This window comes from Anas acuta, chromosome 1 (assembly GCF_963932015.1).
Source record: "Anas acuta chromosome 1, bAnaAcu1.1, whole genome shotgun sequence".
In the NCBI taxonomy this organism is placed as follows: domain Eukaryota; kingdom Metazoa; phylum Chordata; class Aves; order Anseriformes; family Anatidae; genus Anas; species Anas acuta.
Window position 1 is genome coordinate 203,525,427 of NC_088979.1, and position 26,062 is coordinate 203,551,488.

Here is a 26,062-nt window from a genome sequence, read left to right on the forward strand (position 1 = left end):
GGGCTGCGAGGCGGCAAGGGGGGAGAGGGCGGGAGCAGGCGCTGAGGCGGCGATGGTGGCGGCGCCATGTTGAAGAAGGCGGACAAGAAGGACGAGGAGCCCGGTCCGGCGGGGCGGCAGCGGGGGTGGGCGGCGGGTCCCTGAGGGAGCGGCTCTGAGGAGCCCTGGGGCCGTGCGAGCTGAGGGGATTGGGTTTCCCCGTGCCGCCGTTACCGGCTTTCCTCTCGCCGGGCCCCAGCCCCTGGCCGGCTGCAGCCGTTTGGGGGCTCGGGGGGCCGCGGTCGGGCAGCTCAGGGGGTGAGGGAGCCCCTGAGGCGCAGGTCGGGGCTCAGGGGGCGGAGAGGAGCTGGTGCTGCCCTGAGGCTGCCCCGTTACAGGCCCCGAGCTGTGGGCGGTGGGGTTGGGTGTTGTGCCGGTCCCAGTTCCCCTCCGCTGGGGGTGTGAGGGGTGAGAGGAGAGGGAATTCAACATTAAAAAGTGCTTATTGGAGGAAAAGGATCAAGAGCAGGGTTTGAAGGGGTCTGTGTGTGTGCAGCAGGGGTTCTGAGGGGTGTTTTTGCTGTCAGTGTGCTGCCCGCAGAGAAATGCCACCTGCAAGAAGTTCAGTGCGTTCAGAGCAGAGTTAAGCTCGGAGTGAAACATCAGCGCTCTTCGGAAATCTCAAAGAGAAGATGGTCCCTCTTAACCACCTCTGAAACTAAAGGCTTCCCTCTGCTTCCCAGCAGAGATTCAGACTGTATTAGACACTAGATATGCAATAGTTGGCCCCTCCAAATGGGGCACAGGAGTTTAAATGGACACGAGATGGATTTGAGCCTCGTGCCGTGTCCCATCCCGTTGTCCATCCGCTGTCTCCCTCTCCCCACAAATATTTTTGAAGTCCTCCTGCAGATTTGGGTTTTAGCCACCAGGTAACTTCCCACCCTCTGAATTTGGGTGGTCAAAAGCTTAAGAAGTTACAGCATGGAGATAAGTCTTGGATCTGTGGTTTTGTGATGTGCTGTGGCCAGGCTGATTGCGGAGCTTGCTGAGTAGCCCTGCTTAGTGGTGTATTTGTCTTATAGATCCTGAGCAGCAGCCCCATCCTGCTCTGTTTGGTGCTCTCTGTGTCTGAAGGAATAAAGTAGGGGGGCTAGGAGAAAAAAAGAACAAATATCTTTATATGAAATGACCGTTATTAACTACTTTAGTGGTTAATACTTTTCTCCCTCACCCTCCAGCTATGTTTAAATCCTGTCACCCATTTTTTCCTGTAGCTCTGAATATACAGCCTAAGGAGGTGGATTCACAGCTGTTGATGGGGAACATGAGTTATTCAAAGAGAAATGTCACTGTAGCATTGAGGCGTTTTTCTAAAGTTTAGGAGCTGTTCTTGCATGTATGGTTCTGTTGCTTTTATTGTTGGTGTTTGTTATGGATACATTTCTTTAATTGAGAGGTCTCTCTTGTTGTCCAGGGAGTGGCTCTAATCCTTTCCAGCATTTGGAGAAGAGCGCTGTGCTGCAGGAGGTATGAACAGTAATTTAACCCTTTCTGATCGGAAGGGGTTAGCAGCCTGAGGAGGAACTGGCAGGCAAAGTGAACAGCAAAGTTTGGATAGCTGCTTTAAAATCAGAGTTAATTAAGCTATTTATTTATTTTTTTTGGTATGGCAATTAGAGCTTTCTGAAGAGATGCTCTGCCTGATTTCCTATTCTCATTCAATATATTGTGTTATGGGTCTTCCTGTTCCTCGTTGTGTTACCTGAAGTGATGAGGTGAATATGTGGTTAAATAACAGTTTTTTGGGGGTACAAACAGCAACAAGAAGGAGCTTAATTTCAATTTTCTAATTTTCTAACCCACGGATTGATACTAAGTAGCGTTTGGGCTACAGATGCTAAGGAAAGAAGAGTTGAAATTTTATAGATTATGCTTTTATTTTAAATTATTCAGTTAGTACCAAATAGTAAACCGAGTCATTGTTTCAAGTCACAGCCACACTTGAACTGGACACCAAAAATATGTTAATTGGGACACATTTTAGAATAATAACGAAGTTATAAGCTGCTTGGTTGAAAGCAAACGGCTTTAATTTTTATGGTGAAGGACAAATTGTTGGTGTTGGATTATAGTGTAATGCAGTATTTGTGCTGTGTTTGCAGGCGCGTATCTTTAATGAGACCCCCATAAACCCACGAAGATGCCTGCACATACTTACCAAGATCCTTTACTTGCTGAACCAGGTAATGATCGTTTCTTGCCAGCCAGAGTGCGTGTTCCCAAGGCTCATTTCTGATAATTTTCATTGTGAAAGAGGTTTTATAACTCCTGTCAGACTCAGGGGGGTAGGATTTAAGAAAGAGAGTGCTTATGCTATAGTATTATGCGTCCCTTTCTGGTTAAGGTGAGGTATGTGTGTGTCCCTGAAGCTTTTAAATATTTTCCGAGTGCCAAGTGAGAGCTGCTGTTTGGTTGTGTTCAGTGTCGTTGAGCAATTAAAGAGTCATTTGCGGTTGCCTGCCTAAAGTAGGAATAACTGAGGTGAGATAAGAAAACAAGGTGTCATTTTGTTCATGGGGAAATTGGAAGCGTGGTAAGGAAAGGAATTTTACTCCGGGTAATCACAAAAGTCTCCTGCCTACGTGGCCTGAGCCAGGTGCTATTGACACAGGGTTACTGCTGCTTGGGATGACCTGTGCAGCTCCCTCTTTATTGACACCAGTTGTCTTTGAGTAGGTGCCTCTTAAGCAAGGGCATCCATGTGGTTAAGAAGCGTGGTGCAAAGCCAGCTGCTGACACACAAACCTCCAAAGAGGGACCAGAGGTTATGGGGCCGACTTTTGTGTCCCTGTACAGCTGTGGGTGACACTCACTGAAGCCAAGTGGGTAACAGTGCCAGTGTTGGCCTTACTCCCTGGGAAATGAGGCGAGGGAAGGACTGCTCCTCACGTGAGGAAGAAGTCTTGAAAGAAAAGATTGTTGGGATGTGAGTAGGTGTTCGAGGTGGGAATTAAGGTGGAGGCTACTGGATAATGATACATTTTTTTATTTTTTTTCCCTCTCATATCTCTTACTCTTTTTTCAGGGTGAACACTTTGGAACCACTGAAGCCACAGAAGCTTTTTTCGCAATGACTAGATTGTTTCAGTCTAATGATGTAAGTGCCAGGCGTTTTAACGCTTTCTGCCTCCTTGTTTTTTTGCTTGCAGTAATTACAAAGCAGTTGAGTGCTGGGCTGTGGGAGGAGGGTGAGGTGAGCAAACCACTTACTGAAGGCAATTCACTGTTGGGAAACAAATGACTGAAATGGCTGCAGTGACACGCAGCTCCTTCTGCAGGTTGCTTTTGGTGGTTTATTTTGAATTCCTGTTGTAAAGAATGTGAATAATGACAGATAGGTTTAGTATACCAATCTGTATAACTTTATGAATGTTTCTTATGCTTGCAAATAATCTGCAGCTGCTCGGATCTCAAAACAGAAATTAAAAAGTTGCTTGTAGCTCAGGTGGTTCTGTTCCCTAACGGCTTGCTGTATTTGTTAATCAGCGTGCAATAGAGGCATTACAACATCCTAAAAATATTGGAGTAAGCTTTGGGTTTTGTCCGATGTAAAGTCCTTTTCTGATCTCTTCTGCAGAGGGTGTAGAACTTAGCAGAATGTGCTTCGTGGGTTGCATTTCATTCATGTTGGTTAGAATGAGCTACCACTTCAGTTTGGGGGAGATCTGTCTGAAGAGAGTCCCACGTGTAACTGTCAAAAGATAGAATGAAAATTTTGGAAGCACAGTGTGTTCTGTGACCTCTGTCATATCCACATTGTGTTTTTTTTCCTTTAATGCAAAAATGTCTTCTGCTTTCAAAGAATTAAAATGTGAGTGCTCTTTGCATATCTCTGTTTTTCTTTTGCAATAAAAGAGGAAGTTTTAAAGCATTTGGCTGATAATTGTGAGGTTTCTGTGTGTAGACTTGGTGTGCCGCTTCACTTGTAAACAACGCACAGATTTTCTTTCCATTAGTCCTGTCATTTTGTAAGACATCTCTTAGTTTCCTGATTTGTTTGATAGTGGGAGATAAGAGCAGCGTCCAGTTTTCAGTCAGGGTTTTATTGTGTGCTTGTGACTTTGTATGGACACGGGGAAGAGGATGTACTCGTCCAGTTTATTTCTAAAACTTACAGGAAGTGCTTATTCATGCTTGCCTGTGAGTTGAATGGCTTTCTGCAATTTGTTTTCACAGCAAACCCTTAGACGAATGTGTTACCTTACAATCAAAGAGATGGCCAATATTTCTGAGGACGTCATCATTGTCACAAGCAGGTACAGCGTTCTCTGCAGTTACCCTATCAGAGCTCTGAAACAGGTAGCTACATCTTGACATGTTTGTTTTAGCCACTATGGTTTTCTGTAATTGTGTGAGGATACAGCAAGGGAAAACAAGTTGTTCCATGCCACATAGGAGGTGTTAATTTCTTCCTCCTGTGTTGTTATGCCTTCCTTAAAAACCAACCAAAAACTTATATACACTTTATTAATAGGTTGTTACTTTTTTTTGGTTTTCTTTTTTCTTCCACCTCATTGGTGCTGATGCTTTTGCTTTGATGTTACAAAGCTGATTTGTTTTGCTTGTTTGTCTGATGTTTTGAACGTGTGGTTTCTGTTTCACTTTGCCGTGAGAGCAGTTATGGAAAACAGCAAAACTCAGTTCGCTCCAGCACTGAGCTATTAATTTTTATCACTGCAGAGTAGACGTGACAGCTGTTGTGAGAACAAATTCCAGAGCGAGTTTTTGCGAGAATTTTTGTTGACTGTAGCTGTTCAGCAAACAAAATTTAATGAGGTAGAAAGAAGAATGGCTGTGCTAAATAAACTGATTCTACGGCAGAGCAATTTTATGGACTACATATCTTTTTAATGCTCTGTATTTCTATAGAATCTGATGTTAATAATTTTCAAATAACTAATTAAGTTGTTTCTAGCCAATACTGTATCTTAGCAGTTACGTGGTAACAGCTTGAAGGATAGGTAAACGAGATGTTGCAAAAGGACTGAGACATTGAGATACTACAGAAGTGTTAACAGGTTGTCTTTGGTTATTTCAGTTTGACCAAAGACATGACGGGGAAGGAAGATGTTTACCGAGGCCCAGCCATCAGAGCACTGTGCAGGATCACTGACGTAAGTACAAAACACTTCTGTTGGAGAGATTAAAAGTGTATTTAAAATGAAATAAACCACTCTGTGGCAGGGTGCTTTCTTAAAGTAAAAAGGGAACTTCCACTTCAGGGAGGACTGCTCCGAAGCCCTGTGCTGATGTGAAGGCTCTGGAGCTGTAGTGCTGTAAAAATGGAGTTAAAGATCAGGAGTTTTTGTTTCTGCTCTGAGACTGCCTTGCTGTAGGCTTTGTGTCATTGAATCTTCAGGAGTGGGCACTGATGTCTCCCTTGAGTTTTTAGAATTAGGTGAAACATTTTTCTGAGGGCTTTTTGAACACGTTTTACGCTTGTTTTTGTCTAAGCGTTTATACTGAACCTCCAGGGGTTGAGCATCAATGCTTTCTCTCCCCCTCTTCTCACAGGGTACGATGTTACAAGCCATTGAGAGATACATGAAGCAAGCCATTGTGGACAAAGTCCCCAGTGTGTCAAGTTCTGCACTGGTGTCTTCCTTGGTAAGTGCAGCAGTAAATTGTTGTAAATCTGTGCCTTGTGTTGTGGGTCTGCTGCATGTGTAGCTTTGCTTGGCTTTTGTTTTGTTCTTTCTTCGTCTCCCTTTCCTTTGATAGGACTCCTCTTTGTCTTCTCACTGGAAAATAGACATAAATAGCAGCAATGGAGTTTCCTTTGTCTCAAGTAGCCTCTCTAGCTCCTTCCTTAATCTTCTCTTGCTTTAAAGTACTTTGATTGCATCGCTCAAGCACAAAGTGCTTGGTCATCTCTGCTGTGTAGTTAATGTGGAACATTAATTTGTTTGCGGAGGGACTTGTCTTTCTTCTTAAACGTCAGGCACACTGACAGCCATAAAAGTGCTTATCATTTTGCTGGGAGTAAGTTAAAGCAACCTGCTCTGTGTTGGGAAAGAACTAACAGTGATGACTGAAAGAGCACTTGAGTTATGCAACAGAAAGTAAAAGCAGCTGGCTTTTACATAACAAGATTGGTTGCACTGGGAAATAAATAAAAATAATAATAAAAAGCGGGAGCTAAGAAGTTTAGCTGATAGGGTAGAGTAGGGCTTGTGTGAGACCCCAAGGGTGCAAGTGAAGCTCTCAATACTGACAACTGAAGAGTTCCTCCTGAACTAGCAGCAGGTAGATAGATTGCCCTGGTTTTGTCTTTTGTCTGCTTTGGACGTAAACAAAATCTTTCTGAGCTACTTCTAGATTTATTGAAACAGGTGTCTCATTATGTAATCTGGGAGTTAATCTTTGTTCCCAGTAGCATGCAATAAAGCAATTGATGATCTTGAAGTAGTGAAACTGCAAAACAAGGCTCATGATACTTCACGGTGCTTCTGATAACAGCTTGTTTGCAGTCTCAATTTGTGGCTTCTTCCAGCACATGATGAAGATCAGTTACGATGTCGTCAAACGGTGGATCAACGAGGCTCAAGAAGCAGCTTCTAGTGACAACATTATGGTACAGGTACGTTTCGGGGGGCTGCCCCAGGAAACTGCAAACACACTACAAGGTTTTAATGGTGTTCTGGAAGTTCTTACAATAGCTTTAGAAAAAGGAACTGGTATTCATTTTTCCTTATTCTTTTAAAAACAATGGTTTTGTTTTGAGGGAAATGATTCCACTGTTTCAAAAACCATTAATTCCTTCACAATCGCAGTGCAATACAATAAGTGGCTCTTTAGTGCAATCCTCTGCCCTTTCCCTGCGAGCCTTTGGATAGCTGGAATGCTACAGAGAGGTTTCACAAATAGGTATTGCGGAAGAAGGGCTTTGAATCTGCGTTTTCACAAATCTCACTGCTTTCCAGAATACCAGTATCTTTTGTCTTGGCCTTCATAAAATTCACCGGTTGTTGCAGGACCACAGGGAATAGCCCAAATACCTATGATAGCCATATTAGCAAAATCTTTGTATAAATAATCAAAACAGTTACAGAAATGACAGTATTTATTTATGGCTAACAATTGGAAACAAATCTACAATTCCAGCTTTGTTTGTGCCCAGTTAGCAGCTTCATTAAGCTTTACTGGGAATCAGTCTCATGGAAAACAAAACAAAAAAAAAACCAACACTGCAAGCAATTGGAAATGGTTCTTTGTACCTTAAACATAAATGTCTCAAGGATTTTTATGTGCTCAGCTGTGATTTGAAGGGCTTGGGGTACCCTGGATATTAAGTATACTAGAAAAGCAAATGCTACTGTGTATCATAGTTAAGCTGAAGCCCTTGAAGTTCTCATGTTTAATGGGGAGAAAGTGAAGTAAACTAACTTCATGACTCCTTTGATCTTTAGAAATGTGTTGAGGCTTTCTTGAGGGTAGATGGGAAAGGAAAGGAAGTACAGCAGGTCTTTGTTATTTGTCAGGAAACTTGGATCATTTGAGGTTAACAGGTACTTGGGCTAGGAAATAGCAATTTGAAGACACAGAAGAGGGCTGATAATCTGTCTCTTCCCACTGCATTATGCATTTAATATCTTCATGTGTTCTTGTGCCCATCTGTTTCTGATCTAACAGTACCACGCTCTGGGGCTGCTCTATCACCTTAGAAAAAATGATCGCCTCGCAGTTACCAAAATGTTGAATAAATTCACCAAATCCGGACTGAAATCCCAGTTTGCGTACTGCATGCTGATCCGAATTGCGAGCAAACTCCTGAAGGAATCTGAAGAGGGGTGAGTAAGACGCAAGGTGTGAATTCCAAAATTAATTGTAGTTTCAGGTAAATAGTAGCTAGGAAACTTGCTTTATTTATTTTTATGTATATGGACGTCTACACACAAACTGTAATGTTAAAAATGAAGCACAAGTAAAAGCAGAACACTAGACTGAACTGAGTAGCAGTTTGTCTGGTAGTTGTGAGTTTTGTGTGTGGTGTTTTGTTGTTTTTTTTGTTTTGGCACCACACCAGAATTCACCTGACAGCACGGCTAAAACTGCAGAATAATCTCTGGAGGGGAGGAGTGTTCTGTACTTTGTCTCCTTAGTTGTCTTTCAGACTGAGTAAGGATCTATCTATATTACAGTGATAAAAACAAAAGGAACTCTATTCTGATCTCATACTAGCAGAGGAGTTATCTGAGGAATTAACCTCCTGATGAAATTTTTTATCAGTGACAAATTCTTGTTCATGGTGTGCGATACATGATTAACCATGAAGTATTTATTTGTAGAGTGCAGGAGTTCAGGCTTGTAGAAGATAAATTTCCTATTTACTACTTTTCTGTTCTTTTTTAATTTATTGCTCGAGTGTGAGTTGGGCAATGCCAGAAACATGAGACCCAGTGCACTGTGCTTTCTGTCAAGTTCTTAGGAATGCAGCATTAATGTCTGCATGCAGTTCACCATCACAACATGAAATGTCACCTCTTTGTAGACATGAAAGTCCACTCTTCGATTTCATCGAGAGCTGTCTGCGGAATAAGCACGAAATGGTTATTTATGAAGCTGCTTCTGCAATCATCCACCTGCCAAACTGCACAGCGAGGGAGCTGGCACCTGCTGTTTCAGGTTGGTCCGAGAGTCCTCTGTGCTGCTGACGTGGCTGAAAGAAAGGGTGGTGAAACACAGTATAGAGACAGTACAGCATAACTGAATTACTGGACTCAAACCCAAATTTAAAAAAAAAAATTTTTTTAAATTTAGGGGGCTTCTGGATGGGAAACAACTTGATCCCTTTTTCCTCTTCATCCAGAGCTTTAGAGAAGGGACAAAAGAGGTGGCACAGGGTGATGCTTGCCCTCTTCCAGCAGCAGCAAGGGAAGGTGGGAGGGAAGGTAGAGGAGAACTTGATAACAAAGATGTGTCACTAACTACTATACAAACAGCCTATTATTGTTATAAGATGAAAAACAAGCTTTTTTTTTTTAAACTTGCTGTTGATCTTAATTAGCGGTTGAAACTAGAAATCAGTAATGAATAGAGAGCTGCACGAATGCTTAGCATGCCATCTGCATAGTTGAATGTGGATACGTCAGACTTCCCTCTCCGCTCCCTTTCCTAGAAAGAGACCGTGTTTGCTTTCCTGCTGCGCTGATCTCTGACTCTGTTTGCACCTCTCAATATCAAAGTGCTGGCACAAGGCAACTCTTTCCTCATCTAGTATGGGCATAAGGGCTCTCTTCTTCTGAAGGGGCAGTACTGGAAGCCAGTTTTTGTTAAGCAGCCTCTTCTCCGTGATATTTTGTTGTTGCTTACTTCTCTTGATTCTTTATTTTCAGTGCTGCAGCTTTTCTGCAGTTCTCCCAAACCTGTCTTGAGATACGCAGCTGTACGGACCCTTAATAAAGTGAGTGCTTCCAAGATCTTCTAAACAAGCATAAGTCTCTGGGCATCAGAGGAAGCCAGACTTCAGTGCCTAATGGTGTGTTACCTAAACCAGCAACTGCTCATGTGATTACTGTATTCCAAAATATTCTGTGTTGGAGGATTGGCTTTTCTGTGCCAAATTTCCCGGGGTGATAGAAATCTTTTCTTCATTCAAGCTCTGTTTGCTCATTTCCAGACCACAGGGCTATAACAAGCTGTAGCTGGATAACCTCTCAGCTCTCAGCTGTATAAAGAAGCAGAACCCCTGCTATTTAATGCTGTGGGAAGTGTGGATAGGGTGTCTGTGAAGGAAATCACCTTGTGGTTTCAGAGCAGCACGCTACACCAGAAGTAGAGCAAGACGTGGGTCAAGTTATGTGACTGACAAACCCGTGAGCTGTAACTTTAAGCTAGAGGAGTTCATTTCAAAAACTGAAACAAAAATGCAAACCGAAATCAAAATGCATTGATTGCATCATGCCAGCAGCACATGATACAGGTTTAGTTGCAGTCCTTGTGGAACAGAGCAGTGCTTGAAAAAACAGGGACTTTGATACTTGCTCCACTGAAAGCTCTGAATTCTGCAGGGTGGCGCTGCTCTCACATAACTTTTAAAATTGTTTCCTTTACAGGTGGCCATGAAGCATCCATCTGCAGTCACTGCTTGCAACCTGGACCTGGAAAACCTCATCACGGACTCCAACCGCAGTATTGCTACCCTCGCCATCACCACCCTGCTGAAGACAGGGAGTGAGAGCAGTGTAGACAGGCTCATGAAACAGATCTCTTCCTTCGTGTCAGAAATATCAGATGAGTTTAAGGTGTGGCATTGGAGGCCTCTCCTCTTTCCAGCTGCAGGTTTTTCTCCCATTCTTGTTTTATGAAGCTTTTCCCACTTTTTAATCCTTCAGTGACTTAGTCTAACAGAGCAAAGCCGACTTGAAATTCGAAAGATGTGGTTTTGTGTTTTCCAACTGTCAAAATACACTTTTTCCATTTCTTCCCTCCGCTCTGAAAAAGGATGAACATCATTTGGTAGATTCCTTGCTCCTGTGCAGTTTCCTATAAAACTTCGTACAGTCTTCTGGTTTCCTCTTAGGAGAGGGATTTTAACTGTCTTCATCAAGTCTGTATGACCTCAGTCTGATAGGAAACTTAGAGTTCACACTACTAATTTAAGTTTAATCACTGTAAATTCGGGTGATAACATGGTTAAGGATGGTTGTTGATCTGTACCTGTCCCTGTTACACTGCAGAGATACCTTGAGGAGCACAGCATGCCTGCAAAGTCCTTGTCTGCTATTGTATGGTGGTCTGAACTGTCTGTATGAGCAAAAGAACCAAGTTTTAGATAGCTTGGAAATTGCAAAGAGCTTTAGTGACAGGATGTAACTAATTAAGTTAAAATTAAGTCAGGATTCTCACAGGGCAGAGGGAGGGGTGCGCCTTTGAATTGCCATACAACATCTGAATACAGCCCCTCGAGCGCAGCCAAGTCTTGCAGCCTGCTAGCATAGAGCTGTTAACAATCCATGCTGAGAGTCCACCACCAGATTTTATCCTTCCTGTGCAAGAATGTAATCTGTCAAAGTGACAGTTTGAGATAGGGAGAAGCCTGTGCTCTTCTTGGAAAAGCAAATGCCTGTGCCTAACGTCCTTCTCTGTTGTTTTGCAGGTAGTGGTAGTGCAGGCCATCAGTGCTTTGTGCCAGAAATACCCTCGGAAGCACAGCGTCATGATGACCTTCCTCTCCAATATGCTCAGGGATGATGTAGGTTTGAAACATTCCGTGTAGTTTTTGGCAGGGAGCTCTGATGGTGTGAAGGGTCTCTGTCCTTGCACCAGTGGGTACGCAGCAATGCTGGGGCCTGAGTGATTACCAAGACCTTGTTTATGTTGTGGGTCAGACCTGTCTGAAATGCGCTTATGGATTAGAGCTGGTACATTAAAAAAACAACCTGAAGAAATTCTAAGATGATGTGCCTGTACTGGCCAATGGGGACTGGGAAAACCCTATTAGATTATCCAGCCCACCGCCTCTTCTCTGTTTGTGTACAAATGTTTTGTTTTCCTCAATGGAAAGAATTGAAGCGTGAGGGGAACTGTGTAGCACTGCAGCTTGAGCTCTGCCTGCTGGGTGAGTGTCCTTGCTTTGCTCTTCCCAGGGTGGCTTTGAGTACAAGCGAGCCATTGTGGACTGCATAATCAGCATCATCGAGGAGAATCCCGAGAGTAAAGAATCTGGCTTGGCTCACCTCTGCGAGTTCATCGAAGACTGTGAACATACCGTCCTAGCCACGAAGATCCTGCACCTGCTGGGGAAAGAGGGGCCGAGGACTCCGTCCCCATCCAAGTACATCCGCTTCATATTCAACAGGGTGGTGCTGGAGAACGAGGCTGTGAGGGCTGGTGAGTTGAGCTAAAAATTTGGCTTGATGTCTGACTTCTGCCCGTCATCTGTTTGCATGGAAATCTCCCGTGCACAAGATAAGGATTCCTCCAAAAAAGCTTGTTGCAGACTGATGCTTCCTTCCTGCAGGGCCTCAGTGATAAACCCTTTGGAGTGTGCAGTCTTTTTTCACGTTTTGGGGTTGGTTTTGGAGAGGTATTGGCCTTGGCTCAATCTCCAGAGCGCTGGAGGAGGAAGCCCTGCTGGGAGGGAGGAAGGAAAATGAGCTGACAAATACAGTATGGTCGCCTTGGCGTTTGGTTTTTGATGGCAGCTCTTCTGGTCACCGTTTCCTCACTTGTAACCTGGGAACACACAAAGAGCATCCCTCTGAGACTGTAATCTGTACAGATATTTCATCATACAGCTGCTTTTTTATTAACTCTTAAGGCCGTAAAGACTGAAGTTCCTTATAGAGCTTTCTGCTTGCATATGTGCAATTTCTCAAAGGCAAAGCTGAGCTGAAATGAGAGTAGTTTGGCCAGGCTGCTTTAGGTGATTGCTGAGGAGTTTCACCTCCTCGCAGAGTCACTGGCCCTGCCCACCACTGGAAGTATCTGTATGTGAAAAACAAAGATAGCCAGGAGTGTGAGCCACTGCTGAGGACAGAGGGGTCAAAGACTGGAACAAGCTGTGGAGCTTGACCTAACCTCATCTGGCAGAGGATTCTCTTAGAACAGGGTTGCAGAAGTCAAGCTGGCCTTGGCCTGTTAGTCCCTAACATTAAACTATTTCTTTTTGAAAATACAGAAATAGTTTAATCTTTCCATATCTTTAACGAATTTGTGGCATGGACGTGACAGTCTTTCTAACTGGAACTTCGGGACAACAGTATGCATGGTGCTCAGGGTCTGCTGTGAAAATCTGTGTGTGTGTAGCGCTTGCACCTCTGATGCCTCCCTGTTTTCTCTTCCAGCTGCTGTAAGTGCGCTGGCAAAGTTTGGTGCCCAGAATGAGAGTCTTCTTCCAAGCATCCTGGTGCTTTTGCAGAGGTGAGCGGGTCTGATTGTGCTGTGTATGGGCTGAGTGTTGGTGACACCAGGTGCTCTGGCTCCAAAAAATAAAAGCAAGTTAGACCAAGCCAGAATGTGTGGTGGATCTGCTGAGCAGGTGGCTGCCTTCCTTCCTGGCTGCTGGGAACACACGATGACTGTATGTGAATGAAGGATGTGATGGGTCATAAAATCATCTGACAGTTAATCTGATGTGAGAATCCCTTAATTGGGTAATAAATCTACACTGATTTAGTAAATATGTGTATTTTCACATCCCTTTGAAGCAATAAAATAGATTTCCACGTTACTTATAAATAGTAAAATGTCTGTGGCTGCTCTCAGGTGTTCCAGTTCCACAGGTTTGTGTGCATCATACTAAGACCACTCAACCTTCCTAAGTTATCTATTCCGTAAATGTCACGTTCTTTCTGTGTGTAGCACTACAGTGTACCAGAAACCCAGGCTATGACTGACTTCTGTTGTGAAATAAATAATTCAAATTATGAAATGCTTCAGGCAAAAGGCAACCTCAGAGTAGGTGCAAGCAAAGTACTGCTGTGACAAGTGACTGGAGCAAAGTGGAATCAAAAAACAGAATGAGTTGCTAGGAGGGGGAGAAGATCCCTTTTTATAAGGCACCTGCTCTAATTGGAAAAACTAGGTGAGTATTTGAGCACACGGCGATTTTTTCAGTCTGAAATAGCAAGCAGCTTTAACACGATTTTTGCAATCATCTTCTGTGTTTTTTTTAATCCCAAATCCATCAGGAGAGCTCAGACTATCACTGCAGTATCAAGTCCAGCCTGGTCAGTGCCATTTGTAGCTCAGCTTACAATGTCCCGAGCAAGCTGACTTCTGTCCTTTTGTTCCCCAAACCAGGTGCATGATGGACAGCGATGACGAAGTTCGGGACAGAGCAACGTTCTACCTGAATGTCCTTCAGCAGAGACAGATAGCCCTGAATGCTGCTTATATTTTTAACGGTCAGTGATAGGAAGAGATGTATGCACGCCTGAAGTCTGAGCTGTTATTACACATTCTGTATTATGGGTGGGCTTAGTTGCTGTAAAAATAGTTTTCTGTGATGCATCTGGGGTAACTCGGGTCAGAATAACCAGAAATGGAACCGTGTGTTTCTTCTGGCACTAGTGCTTTCCTCGAAGGATTTGTGTCAACTGAAAATGGCAGGCTTAGCAAAACACGAGAGGGCTTGTCTGGATAAATAGAGCAGGAAGATGGGTTGGGCTTTTTTCATCGTTGCCTCTTCCTTCACTTGAGACGAGTTTCTTAACCTTTGCACCATCTTCTCTGTTGCAAAATGCGGATGACACATCTTGTTGTGAGGGCCGGTTATAAAAATGTATTGGAGTTTATGCCAGAGAGATTATGCAGCAAAATATTTAACGATTAAGTTTATTGCAATATAACTTCTCCCGAGTGAGCTGTTGTGACTCCAATACTCTCTGGAATGGCAGCTTAGTGTCTGTCATTTTCAGAGCAGCTTTTTTATTCTGTGCAGTGTCTTGAAGTACTTCACACGTGTGCGTGTATACAAGGCTCTGTATGTTTTTACTGAGAAGCAGAAGTACTTCTACCAGCTTTTTATTAGCCAAAGTCCAAACCGTATCTATTTAGCTGTAAACTGGATTCCATGCAAGAGTATTACTCTGCAGCCTGAGCTGCAGAAAAGAGCTTTTAAAATAATTTTCCTTACCTGATCTCTAGGGATGGAAATGAAATGCTGATAATTTTTTTCAGACCCTGGCACCTTGTTTTTTCTGGGGCAGGTTCAGCATTAAAACTGAAATCTTCTGCCTGTGGTTCTGCTTTGCAGGGTTGACCGTCTCTGTTCCTGGAATGGAGAAAGCCCTGCACCAATATACACTGGAGCCTTCCGACAAACCCTTTGATATGAAAACAGTTCCCCTGGCTACTGCACCGATCTTTGAACAGAAAGCAGGTAACACTCAGGCTTCCTTTAAATAGGAAAGACTGCGAGCGTTCGTGTTGCTGTAATGATATTCGATGCCTGCAAACTGGCTGCTGCCCTCGCAGCAAGGTCAGGCCAAGGCAGAGGTGACTCAGCTGAACGCCTCACAGTTTAATGTCACAGGCTTTGTGTAGGTAAGCCTGCCTGATCTTCACAGCAAGAGGAAAAACAGCCTCTTCCAAAGAAATACGGATTGGCAAGATTTCATTATTCATTCAGCTGATCTTGTTGTCAGAGGGAAGCTTGTACGTCATCAGAATCAGTGTGTTCACAGATGTTTGAAAAAGTGCATTCCAGAAGCACTAAGTCACTTCACTGGCTTTCTTCCATGGTCCTGCATAATTCTCTCATCTTGACCTTGCACAAGCTTTCTAGGGAAGGTGTTTTTTTCCCCCCTTTCACATTTTCCCTTCTTATCTATTAGATATGGGAGATAGGAGCTGCATTAATTTCAAATCACACGGGTCACTTGTCACGTAGAGTAAATAAGTTAATGCCTTCTGAGAAACGGCAGCTTGTCTTGTACATTGCTGTTCTCATATATCACGGCTGTGGTCATACTGAAGCTGGAGCAGTCAGCGTGGTGAGCTTTTTGCTGGCTGTTCCAGACTGAAGTGCCCTTTCTTCATCATGATTCAAACATCTCTTCTCTCCTTACAATCCAGTATTGCCAAGCTAAAAAATACTCTAGTGTGTGTGAGGAGCTGGCAGTAATAAGGAGCAGGATGTGTGAAACGCTGCAGGTTAATGAATTTTTAGTGGAGCTATAAAGACATTTAAAACTCCACGTTGTGAAATTGACAGCATGATGTCTTTGCTTTTCTCATCACAGAGATTGCCTTAGTGACCAGCAAGCCTGAGAAAGTTGCTCCTTCACGCCAGGATATATTCCAAGGTACGAGAGGAGATCGGTGGGTGGCCAGTGCTTGAAGCAAGGGGAGGATTGCTACAAATGAGGCAGGAGCAACGGGCAATCCTGTCACTGAGAGTCTGTTGTTGTCTTCTCCTTTCTGTGCAGAGCAACTGGCAGCCATTCCAGAGTTTAAGAGCTTGGGTCCATTATTCAAGTCCTCAGAACCGGTGCAGCTCACAGAAGCAGAAACAGAGTATTTTGTCCGTTGTATCAAACACGTGTTCACAAATCACATTGTTTTCCAGGTAAGGGAAATTAAAAACCCCTGTGAGGGTGCAGAATTCTGGTAAAATTGGAGAAAAGCTGTTCAGTGAGACTGACTTGGGAAAAACCTGACTGGAAATGTTTCTTCTGCGTTTGAGTCCTCTTCAATTTACTCTTCTGCAGTTTGATTGCACAAACACGTTAAACGATCAGCTGTTAGAGAGAGTCACTGTGCAGATGGAGCCCTCGGACGCTTACGATGTGATCTGTTGCATCCCAGCACCCAGCCTGCCCTACAACCAGCCAGGCATGTGTTACACCCTCGTGCAGATACCCCAGGATGACCCCACTGCAGGTAAGGATTGCGAGGGAATAAATAAATTATGAGGGGGAAAAAAAAGCTTTTTGAGATCAGGTGTTACAACATTCAGGGTGTGGGATTTGGTGAGTGCATACCGAGGTGCTAGCGCTGTTTTTCTGATGTGTATCACTTGCTGTTATTTATGCAGCACCTATGTTTGTGCAGAATAGTGTGCATGCTTTTGAATTAATTAGATAACCACCTGATATCATTAAGTTAATGACCCGATATCATTAATTAATTAATGATTAATCATTAATTAATGATATCGGGTGGTTAAAAATTAGGTGGTAATGAGGACTGGAGAGCATGCAGGTAATACAGGAAACTAAACCTGTTAGCTTGAGTCAGCGAAAGCAGCACGTTTGAAAACGTGGATGCTTGATGTTATTCAGGAACAGACTGTCAAAAGAAAAATGCAAGTGGAGACAAATGATTGGTGGCTTGGGCCTTTGCGAATTCAGCTCATGCAAATTTTCCTCTCCCTAGGGAATTGGAAACTACTGTGAAATTTAGAAATGAGTGATTTTCTTGTGCATAAAACTTTCTTATTTATTCACACCCGAAAGGAACTGTATTGGATTTGGAGTTGATTTAATATGCCTCAGCTTATCCGTGAGGTGGATTTCCTGGTTAACACTTTAACCAAAGAAGATCAGAACTGGTCTGAGTTCACTGCACTGTGGCTTTTGGATCGTAATCCACTGGTCAGAAATCCTTGCAGGGTTTCTGCTGGTGGCTAGTGCTGACCGATTGCACTGCAGCACCCTGCAAGTCATTGGGCCTGGGCCTTGGCATACTCCTCCCTCCTCTGAGATCCTCTTTTAGTCTTCATCTTGGAGTCTGAGGGAAATTTTACATGAAGCTGAGAAGTGCTCTGACCACTGCTGTGTCTGTATCTCCTGGGGGAAAACTAACTTATTTTCTTCTCAATCCTTTTTGGGAAGCAAGGGCTCAGGCAGAAGAAACTGCGCTACTAACCTGTAAGGGCTTTCCTTTTCCTCCCCAGTTGCTTGTACTTTCAGCTGCACGATGAAATTCACCGTTCGGGACTGTGACCCAAACACAGGAGTGCCGGAAGAAGATGGCTACGATGATGAGTATGTGGTGAGTTCATGATTCTTTTTCTTTTTTTCTGCCACTAATTCCAGCCATTTGGCTGATAGTTTCCTTCCAGACCTGAAACCAGTAGGAGAAAATGGGGGGGGTCTGCCTGAAATGCTTCCAAAATACCAGAGCTTGTGAGTGATTAGATCCTTACCCAAAAACATGCTTCTGCCAGAAGTTTGTTTAACTTTAGTGTTCTGTGAAGACAAAATTTGTGGGGGTAGACGTGGGAAAGTCTCTCTGCTTGGATGCCCAGTAAGGGTGAGAATGGAATTGACTTGAAAAGCAATTGCCCTGTTTTTTGCACTCGTTTTGGTCTCACTGATAATTTAATGTATGTTTTTAAGCTTTACAGATAACCACTATAAATGCTGATTTTCTTCTCTGCTTTTTAGCATATTATTGTACAATTCTGCTGAAATTAAAGCCAGGCATGCCTGAGTTGTCTTGGCAAAATGCTGCTGTCCTCCTGTCTTTCTCTCTCTAAGATGAGGTTCCTTCCTGTAACTGGCAGCTGAAACTCTCCCTTGCTTTTCTCAGCTGGAAGATTTGGAGGTGACAGTGGCTGATCACATCCAGAAGGTTTTAAAGCCGAACTTCGCAGCTGCGTGGGAAGAAGTGGGGGATGACTTTGAGAAAGAAGAAACCTTTGCGCTGAGTTCCATCAAAACCCTCGATGGTGAGATGATCTCTCATTTATTGGTGACCCACATAGTAATCCTGTTAAATCTGCCATGGTGGGGGAATAATTAGTGTGGTAGGAAGAGGAGCAGGAGGATTTGGGGCCTTCTAATGTGACATTGTCCCAGTGATGAGAGTTTTTGTTGCAGTTTGGGATCACAGTGAGCAGAAGCTTGGCAGAGCTGTCATGCTGAGCCTTGTTGAAGGGAAGGGTGCATTCCTAGGCTAAGGCAGCAGAAAGGACATCACACATTAGCTGTGAACCAAGATAATGAATGAAAAATGATTAAGCCGTGTGGATGCTTGGAGAATGTTCTTTGAGAACCAGTTCTCACAGAAATCTTGGCGCCAACATGGAGCTAACTTTCTTTTCCGATCTCTCAATGCAGAAGCTGTCAATAACATCATCAAATTCCTGGGCATGCAGCCCTGCGAGCGATCGGATAAAGTGCCAGAGAACAAAAATTCTCACACGCTCTACTTAGCTGGTACGTATTCACGCTGCTGAGCTCGGTGTTTCCCTGTCCCCCTGCAGACAGATTCTCACTAAACGAAGGGGAATGGGTTTGGGGATTCTGCTCTGAGAGTTTCGCTCTAAAAAGCTGTGAGCTGATTGAAGCTGGTGCTGATTTTGCAGCCTGCTGCTGGGGGTGCACTCGGGCTAGGCTCTGTGCCTCAACACGGAGGCGTTCTGCCTGTGGCAACAGCAGCAAAGCCTTCCAGAGAACCTCCAGAGAACACACCAAACTCAGCTCCTTGCCAGTTGTTATTTTGGAAATGGATTCCTATGAACATCTTGTTTTCAAGTTCCTGCCTCTGAAGACGCATCCTAAATTAGCCTGCAGTACCTACAACTTTTTATTTGCTGGCTGTGGTCCTGGATTATGCTTCTGGGCAATCCCTGGAAGTTAAAAACTCCACAAAACCTTCGTGCAGTTGTTAAACTGCCATGGACTTCGCATATAATGGTCTGACCGTAGGGCTGGATCTGTTCCAGACACAGAATGGGTAACTCGAGGTCTGTTTTCATAGTAATATTGGAGAGAGATGGGAGATGGCTCATCCTGCAGCCCGTTGCCTCCAGGAACACCGCTTCCAAGCCCCCTGGAATAAACCTGGGTCTGTTTTTCCTTCGTGGCAGGGGCACTGAGCCAAAAACACAACTGCAGTCAGTGTGCTGCCTTCCCAGACTAAAAGTGACCTTCAGCTGCCTGGTTTCTGCCCGTTTCCACCTCCCTAGCCCTCCAGCAACTTGTGCTGACTCCACGTTACTAATTTAGGCATTAATCTGTTACCTTTGGGATTTTTTGGGGTCACTTCGCCCTCCCTGCAGCTGGCTGTAGCCTGTATCTGCCTTGCGCTCACCAGGCTGGTTGTTCCTGGTTTAGAACTGCATCGCTTACTGAGCCCCTCATAATAGAAACCTGCCAAACATTTTAATGGTTTATTTTTATATATATTTTTTTTGTCCTTCAGGTGTGTACAGAGGCGGTTGCGACGTGCTGGTGAGGTCGAGGCTGGCGCTAGGAGACGGTGTCACCATGCAGGTGACAGTCAGGAGCAAGGAAGAAACCCCCGTCGATGTCATCCTGGCCTCCGTGGGCTGAGCGTTGCGGCGCCAAAGCCGAGGTGGAAACAACATCCCTTAAACCACCAGCTGGGCGTTCCCCCAGCTGTCACAGCCCCTCTTTCTGCATGTAGTTTTTATTCCTCGATTTGGTAAATATTTTGTATGATGTTACAGTAGCGGCTGGCTGGAACTGAGCCTCTCCCGTGTCCTCTCCTCCCCCCTGACACTTACACATTCCCGTCTAACTTATTGCATCTCGGGCCACTTGAGGTAGAGCAGGGAAAAAGAAAAGAGGTAGGTGGTAAGAAAATGGAACTGGATTTTTGTCAAAAACTAATTTTTATTAACAGAAAATTAAACACTGGTCCAAGTGGTTGGAATTCATATGAACTGCTGTTAATAAAATAGAAAACTCTTGTTCTAATTCTGCCTGCTTCCCTGTCTTCAATTCAGAAAAATCAGTCCCCGGGGGCTTTTTACTCAGCAGAAGCCCCTTATTCTTAAAGGTTGCTAATAAATTTAAAACAAAGCAGTTAAAAAACACCCAAAACCCGCAGCAAATACAGTCTTTTGAAGATTTTGTGTGAGATAGAGGAGACAAAAATCAATGTGTAGAGAAATTAAACTTCACCCATGAAGGTTTTTCCCTTTTTACTCTGGCCTTACGACTTTCTGAGCCTTATGTCAGGTAACACTGCAAAATGCTGAAGCTTTTTTGGGCTTAAAGCTGTCAAAGATTGGGAAGGAAAAGGAGGAAGAAAGAGCTGGTGGTGATTTCCTTGGGAGGGGAGTTCTGCCACGCATTTCTCTCTGGCATTTCTCTCCTTACCAAGTCAGAGCTGTCAGCATCCTCTAACTCTTAGGCTGATTTTGTCCACGCCTCCCTGCATGCTCATTTTTTTGGTGCTGCTCCAAGGATTTGTGTGCACGCAGCAGGTTGGCAGCCAAAGCAGCGCAAAGTATTGATCCGGGGATAAAAAATAATCATTTTTTTCCTGCCCCTGAAGCCTGACTCGTCAGCAGAGAGCGAGGAGCAGCTCAGAAGGAGTCGATGAAGCTGAGATAGGCGTTGAGGAAGCCCGTTGGATCCTCCAGCTGCGGGTAGTGGCTGATGTGGTCATCCAGCACGGACACCGTGGACGCGGGAAGCACTTTTCTGGGGGAAGAATGCAGCAAGGGGTAAGCACAGCAACCCCAGCGGGCTCCTGCGCAGTTGGGGTGCTGTCTGTGACGTGGTTTTAGCACAAAATAAAACCCCAAGATCTTATAACAGCTCCACCCAGCCTCTGGTCCACGTGCTTGGACTTTAATTCATGTCCACAGGAGGAAAAAATCAACTCGGACAATAAATCTTAACTCTCTGATGTGATTTTCAAATGCGTGATTGCTGCGACTGAGAATTGGGACTTTGATGCCTAAAATTAGGGAAGGATTTCTAAGCTTCCCAACTGCCTGGCTGCGTGGGTTACAGGTGGGGAGAAAAACCAGCCCGGATGGAAAGGGAGACAAAAATCCCCCTCGAAACGAAACCCCAGCTGCGGGGCGGTGCCTTACTTGTACAGCTGGAGGAACTCTGGGTGCGGATTCACAGGGTCCAGGGGCCCGTAGATTAAATGCACTGCAAGAAAACGGCACAAACGGAAGTTTTATTGTCTGAGAACATCCCAAAACGGGGCTGGGGAGGTTTGTTGGACTCAAAAACCCCAGGAGGGAGCTCGGGGAACATCCAGCAGGGCTCTAGCTTTTTCCCTCGAGCTTTTTCCCTCATTTTCATCACAAGAGGCTCCCACAGGGACTGGAAGGAGCCAGCTCCTGCAGGAAACGGGCCCAATTCCCCACATCCCCTCCCCAAAAACCCAAAAACCCCAAATCCTACTCACGGGGGACAGAAGTGGCCTTCAGAGCCCCCACCCAGCGCTCTCTGTGCTTCTTCCTCTGGTTGATGTACTGCAAAATACTGACGGGAAGCCCGTCGTGATCATCTTAAACACCACCAGGTGCTGCCTCCCAGGAGCAGAAACAACCCAAATCACGGCGTTTGGGGTTCTGGAGCTATTTGGGGGCCGGTGAGCCCTTGGGAGAGCCGGATTTTATTTATTTTTGGGGCCTTATTGCATTTGGTGATTTGGCTGTGCCCCCGCAGCAGGAGGAGAGGAGTCCGCGTGCCGGGCAGGACGAAAACCAGCCCCACCAAACTCACACCACCAGCTTGGGGTCTTTCCAAAAACCCCAAAATTGTAGAGAGCCAGATTGAGCTCCGCTTCTCAACAAAACCCCAAAAATTCAAGCCGTGCCCCCTGATTTCTCCCCATCAGTTCCTTGTCCCCACCACACGACATCACCCCACCCCGTCCTGTTCCCAGCTGCTCCTCCATCACACCCCACATCTTTTTTTGGGGTTAAGCGACCCCAAAACCCCCGAAAAGCACCTGGAGGCTCCGAGCACCCCCCTACCCAGCCCTTTAAGCCCTGAGGCGCGCTGCTGGGGCCGACCCCAAAATCTCCCACGGAAATCCCATCTCACCTGTCAACCACGAGGTGGCCGTCGTTGGTCCTCACCGCCGCCCACATATCCCAATACTCGGCCTGCGAGGGCTGCGTGTAGGGTCCGAAAACGGCCCCGAGCCTGAGGAGGGTCCGGGGAACGAGGGCAGCAGCCCCATTAATGCATGGCTCAGCAACCCTACACCGTGAATCCCTCGGGAGCCACAAATCGTCCCCCAAAAGCACCCCAAAGGGGTCGTAATAGTTGGTGAAGGGATTTATTTGGTCGTGCGTCGTATGGGGAGTGGTTTAGGGTTTTTGTTGACCCCATAAGGTGGAGCACACGTGGGAGAGGAGGACTGTAGGGCGTGGAGGAAAGCCACATGGTTATTAAACACTGGTTATTAAATGGGAACGGCTCATGGGACCGAGGCCACTCAGATTTGGGGCAAAACTCCACTAGGACAGAGCCCAGGGATCCCTCCCTTTCCAAATTCCCCCAATTCCTGCCTTCCCAAACCCCAAACTCACCCTCTGGAGAAGAAGAAGAAATTCATCAGCCTCGTGATGACGGGGGCCAGGAGGCCCCCATCCTTGAGGACCTGGGGCAGGGGGAGAAAGCATTCAGCATCAGCCAGGGGGGCAAATCCTAAAACCCTAAAAGCATTTTTTCCACCCCGCTCACCTTCTGGATGAGCCGGGGCCGGTGCGTTTCGGGGAAAATACCTGGAAATATTTCGGAGAACAAAACCGTGAGGCCACATCCCCTCTCCTCCCCTTCAGCAATCCTTTTTATTAATTCCCCGTGGCGGAATTAATTAGGGAAGGAGGGCAGGCGCCTGACCCCACCCCGATGGGCTCCAAAACCCCAAATCATTCGGGTCACCTCTCTCCAAACGTCACCCCGAAACCGAGCTCACCTCCGTTGGATAAGCAGAGGCTCTTGATCAGGATGCTCCCGGTTCGGTTGTGCTCGTACCTGGGGACAACCCCACCCCAGATCAATAGGAAAAATTTGGGGAGGGAATTTAAAAACCCCAAAAGCTGCGATGGGACGCACGGGATCCCCAAATCCCCCACCCGGGACCGTGATTCGGGACGAAACCCAACGCCCCCCATCCCAGCCTTTTCACTTTCAGCCATAAAAGCAGGAGGAAGGGGACTTGGCTTTTTGGGGACGCGGCACGGGGGGCGGTCCCAAAAGGGTTTTTGGGACCTGTGGAGCAGCTCCTGGGCGACCGTGTCACCGTAGTCGTGGGACACGAGGTTGATCCCATAGCGGTGGAGGCCGAGGTGGCGCAGCAACCCCTCAACGATGCTGGCTTGCTCGAAGATGGAATAGCGATGGGGTCGCTGCCGAGCAGAGCGGGGCCGTGAGGGCTTCAAAAAACCCCAAATCCTCCAAAATAAAGCGCCCCGTGGAAGAGTTTGGGGTTTAGGGTAGGGATTTGCGAGCAGTCGGGGCGTCCTGGGCTGGTAGAGCCCCAAAGGGACCCAGGAGTGCTTTGGAGGCACCCCAAAAAAACAAGATTTGGGGACACAAGGAAGCTCCTCGCCCCCCCTGCCTTTAAAACATCCCGTTCTTTTTTTTAGGGTTCTTTTTTTTAGGAAGGGATTTGGGATGTAAAGGGGAACGGGTTCCTCCCGCCCCGATACTCACGGGCTTGTCGCTGAAGCCAAACCCTACAAAATCCAGGGCGACCACCCGGCGAAAGCGCAGCGTCAGCCCCTCCCAGATCTGCGGGGAGGGGAAAAACACCCCCAAAAATTACGAAAACCCACAAATTTCACCCCGAAAGTGCCGGGAAAGGAAGGATCCCACATCGCAGAGCCCTTTTTACCTTGTTCCAGTCGTAGCTGGAGGTGGGGAAGCCGTGCAGGAGGACGACCACGTCGGAGCTGCCCACGGCGCCGGCTGAATCTGGGGTGGGGGGCGACAAAAAAAATCCCAAAAAAACAAAAAATGAGGTTTTCAGCCCCAATATCTCCCGTTTTTCCCCCAAAAAAAAGGGGTCGCGGGTACCTCTGTAGAAGATGCTGCGCTCCTTGTAGGTGAAGAAGGCCCCGGAGGAGCGCCAGGAGAGCAGCTCCGGGGACAGCCGGGGGGGCGGGAGGTGCAGGTATAGGGCCAGGAGGGGGACGCCGAGCAGCCCTACCCACACCCAGCGCCCCCTCATCCTGCGGGGTGGGCAGTGGGGAACTGTGGGATCGGCCCCACAGCACCCCAGGGCCCTCACCCTATAAGCCCCATCCTCAAAAGCCCCATAACCCCCCCCCCCCATGGGCTCAGAGCAGCCCCCTAGTCCGCCCCCATAGCCCCAACCCACCGTGGCCCCATAGCCACCCCGTCCCCATAAGCCACCCCACAACACAACAACCCCCCCTGTTGACCCCATAGCCCTCCCCACGTCCCCATAACCCTCCCCATGTCCCCATAACCCTTCCCATGTACCCACCCATGTCCCCGTTACCCCCCAACCCCCAATACCCCCATAATAACCCCCCCATATCCTATTACCCCCATACCCCGCTCCATGTCCCCATAGCCCTTCCCATGTCCCTATAACACCCCCATCCCCATCAACCCCCCCAAATCCCAATACCCCCATATGCCTGATACCCCAGTAACCCCCCCATGTCCCCATAACCCCCCCATAACCCCAAACTCCCCATAGCCCTCCCATGCCCCCATTACCCCCATAATCCCCCCATGTCCCCATGCCCCCCATTACCCTCATACCCCCCCATACCCCCCTGTCCCCATAAACCCCCCACACCCCCAAGAACCCCCCCATGCCCCTGATAACCCCATAACCCCCCAACATCCCCATTACTCCCATAACCCCCATGACCCCCCCATGACCCCATTAACCCCACCATGCCCCCATTACCCCCATAACCCCCCACTGCCCCCATAACCCCCCCATTACCCCTGCCCATGACCCCATAACGACCCCATAACCCCCCATTACCCCCCCATGACCCCATAACCTCCCCATTACCCCCCCATGACCCCATAACCTCCCCATTACCCCCATTACCCCCATAACCCCCCCATGACCCCATAACCCCCCATTACCCCCATAACCCCCCCATTACCCCCATAACCCCTCCATAACCCCCCCATTACCCCCATTACCCCCATAACCCCCCCATGACCCCATAACCCCCCATTACACCCCCATGACCCCATGACCCCCCCATTACCCCCATAACCCCCCCATGACCCCATAACCCCCCCATTACCCCCATACCCCCCCATTACTCCCATAACCCCCCCATAACCCCTCCATTACTCCCATGCCCCCATGACCCCATAACCCCCCATTACCCCCATAACCCCCCCATACCCTCTCCATGATCCCATAACCCCCCCATGACCCCATAACCCCCCCCATGACCCCATAACCTCCCCCGACCCCATAATCCCCCCATAACCCCCCATGACCCCATAACCCCCCATTACCCCCATAACCCCCCATTACCCCCATAACCCCCCCACGACCCCCCATGACCCCATGACCCCATAACCCCCCATTACCCCCATAACCCCCCATTACCCCCATAACCCCCCCATGACCCCATAGCCCCCCCCACGACCCCATGACCCCCCATTACCCCCCAGGACCCCCCCATAACCCCCCCATGACCCCATAACCCCCCCATAACCCCCCCATGACCCCATAACCCCCCCATTACCCCCAGGTCCCCCCCAGCCCCAGCGCGGCCCCACCTGGAGGCCGGAGGCAGCCCAAGCCCCGCCCCCTTCAAGCCCCGCCCCCTGCAAGCCCCGCCCCCTGTAAGCCCCGCCCCCTGCAAGCCCCGCCCACCGCCGCCAGGGGG

General features: G+C 46.9%; 2 protein-coding genes and 1 long non-coding RNA gene across 7 annotated transcripts; 1 reads left to right on the forward strand and 2 right to left on the reverse strand.

Annotated features, from left to right (window-relative positions):
• COPG2 (COPI coat complex subunit gamma 2) lies at positions 1-20,159 on the forward strand. Of its 2 annotated transcripts, none has more exons than XM_068670161.1 (24): positions 1-103; positions 1,457-1,509; positions 2,145-2,225; positions 3,068-3,139; positions 4,219-4,298; positions 5,081-5,156; positions 5,557-5,649; positions 6,536-6,622; positions 7,675-7,832; positions 8,534-8,667; positions 9,378-9,445; positions 10,098-10,286; positions 11,141-11,236; positions 11,631-11,874; positions 12,831-12,906; positions 13,789-13,892; positions 14,744-14,869; positions 15,732-15,794; positions 15,918-16,057; positions 16,200-16,371; positions 17,387-17,484; positions 18,025-18,163; positions 18,555-18,653; positions 19,642-20,159. In XM_068670161.1, the coding sequence occupies exons 1-24, from the start codon at positions 67-69 to the stop codon at positions 19,770-19,772; spliced, it is 2,616 nt and encodes an 871-aa protein (XP_068526262.1). In that variant the 5' UTR covers positions 1-66; the 3' UTR covers positions 19,773-20,159. The 2 variants fall into 2 exon arrangements, with proteins under 2 accessions (XP_068526262.1, XP_068526263.1); XM_068670162.1 differs by having other exon boundaries at positions 37-125.
• LOC137849965 (uncharacterized) lies at positions 11,716-14,758 on the reverse strand. Of its 2 annotated transcripts, none has more exons than XR_011092203.1 (2): positions 14,624-14,758; positions 11,716-12,114 (listed from the first exon to the last, which is right to left on the reverse strand). It is a non-coding gene; the product is annotated as an uncharacterized lncRNA (long non-coding RNA). The 2 variants fall into 2 exon arrangements; XR_011092202.1 differs by having other exon boundaries at positions 11,716-12,117; positions 14,624-14,755.
• On the reverse strand, positions 20,056-26,012 carry MEST (mesoderm specific transcript). 3 transcript variants are annotated; one of them, XM_068670163.1, is made up of 12 exons: positions 25,953-26,012; positions 24,243-24,397; positions 24,061-24,140; positions 23,880-23,957; positions 23,436-23,572; positions 23,140-23,198; positions 22,905-22,945; positions 22,751-22,821; positions 22,260-22,361; positions 21,616-21,692; positions 21,290-21,353; positions 20,056-20,891 (listed from the first exon to the last, which is right to left on the reverse strand). In XM_068670163.1, the coding sequence occupies exons 2-12, from the start codon at positions 24,394-24,396 to the stop codon at positions 20,774-20,776; spliced, it is 981 nt and encodes a 326-aa protein (XP_068526264.1). In that variant the 5' UTR covers position 24,397; positions 25,953-26,012; the 3' UTR covers positions 20,056-20,773. The 3 variants fall into 3 exon arrangements, with proteins under 3 accessions (XP_068526264.1, XP_068526265.1, XP_068526266.1); XM_068670164.1 differs by lacking the exon at positions 25,953-26,012 and adding an exon at positions 25,919-25,946; XM_068670165.1 differs by lacking the exon at positions 22,260-22,361.
• Between the last annotated feature and the right edge of the window lie 50 nt (positions 26,013-26,062).

Bases quoted from the DNA above. Each gene is read 5' to 3' on its own strand.
- COPG2 (XM_068670161.1), top strand. From the start codon at position 67: ATGTTGAAGAAGGCGGACAAGAAGGACGAGGAGCCCG. The intron at 15,795-15,917 runs GTACGAGAGGAG...CTTTCTGTGCAG, and splicing joins ACGCCAGGATATATTCCAAG to AGCAACTGGCAGCCATTCCA. The intron at 16,372-17,386 runs GTAAGGATTGCG...TTTCCTCCCCAG, and splicing joins CCAGGATGACCCCACTGCAG to TTGCTTGTACTTTCAGCTGC.
- MEST (XM_068670163.1), bottom strand. From the start codon at position 24,396: ATGAGGGGGCGCTGGGTGTGGGTAGGGCTGCTCGGCGTCCCCCTCCTG. The intron at 24,141-24,242 runs GTACCCGCGACC...CCCCCACCCCAG, and splicing joins GCGCAGCATCTTCTACAGAG to ATTCAGCCGGCGCCGTGGGC. The intron at 22,822-22,904 runs GTGAGCGGGGTG...CCCCTGCCCCAG, and splicing joins GGCCCCGGCTCATCCAGAAG to GTCCTCAAGGATGGGGGCCT.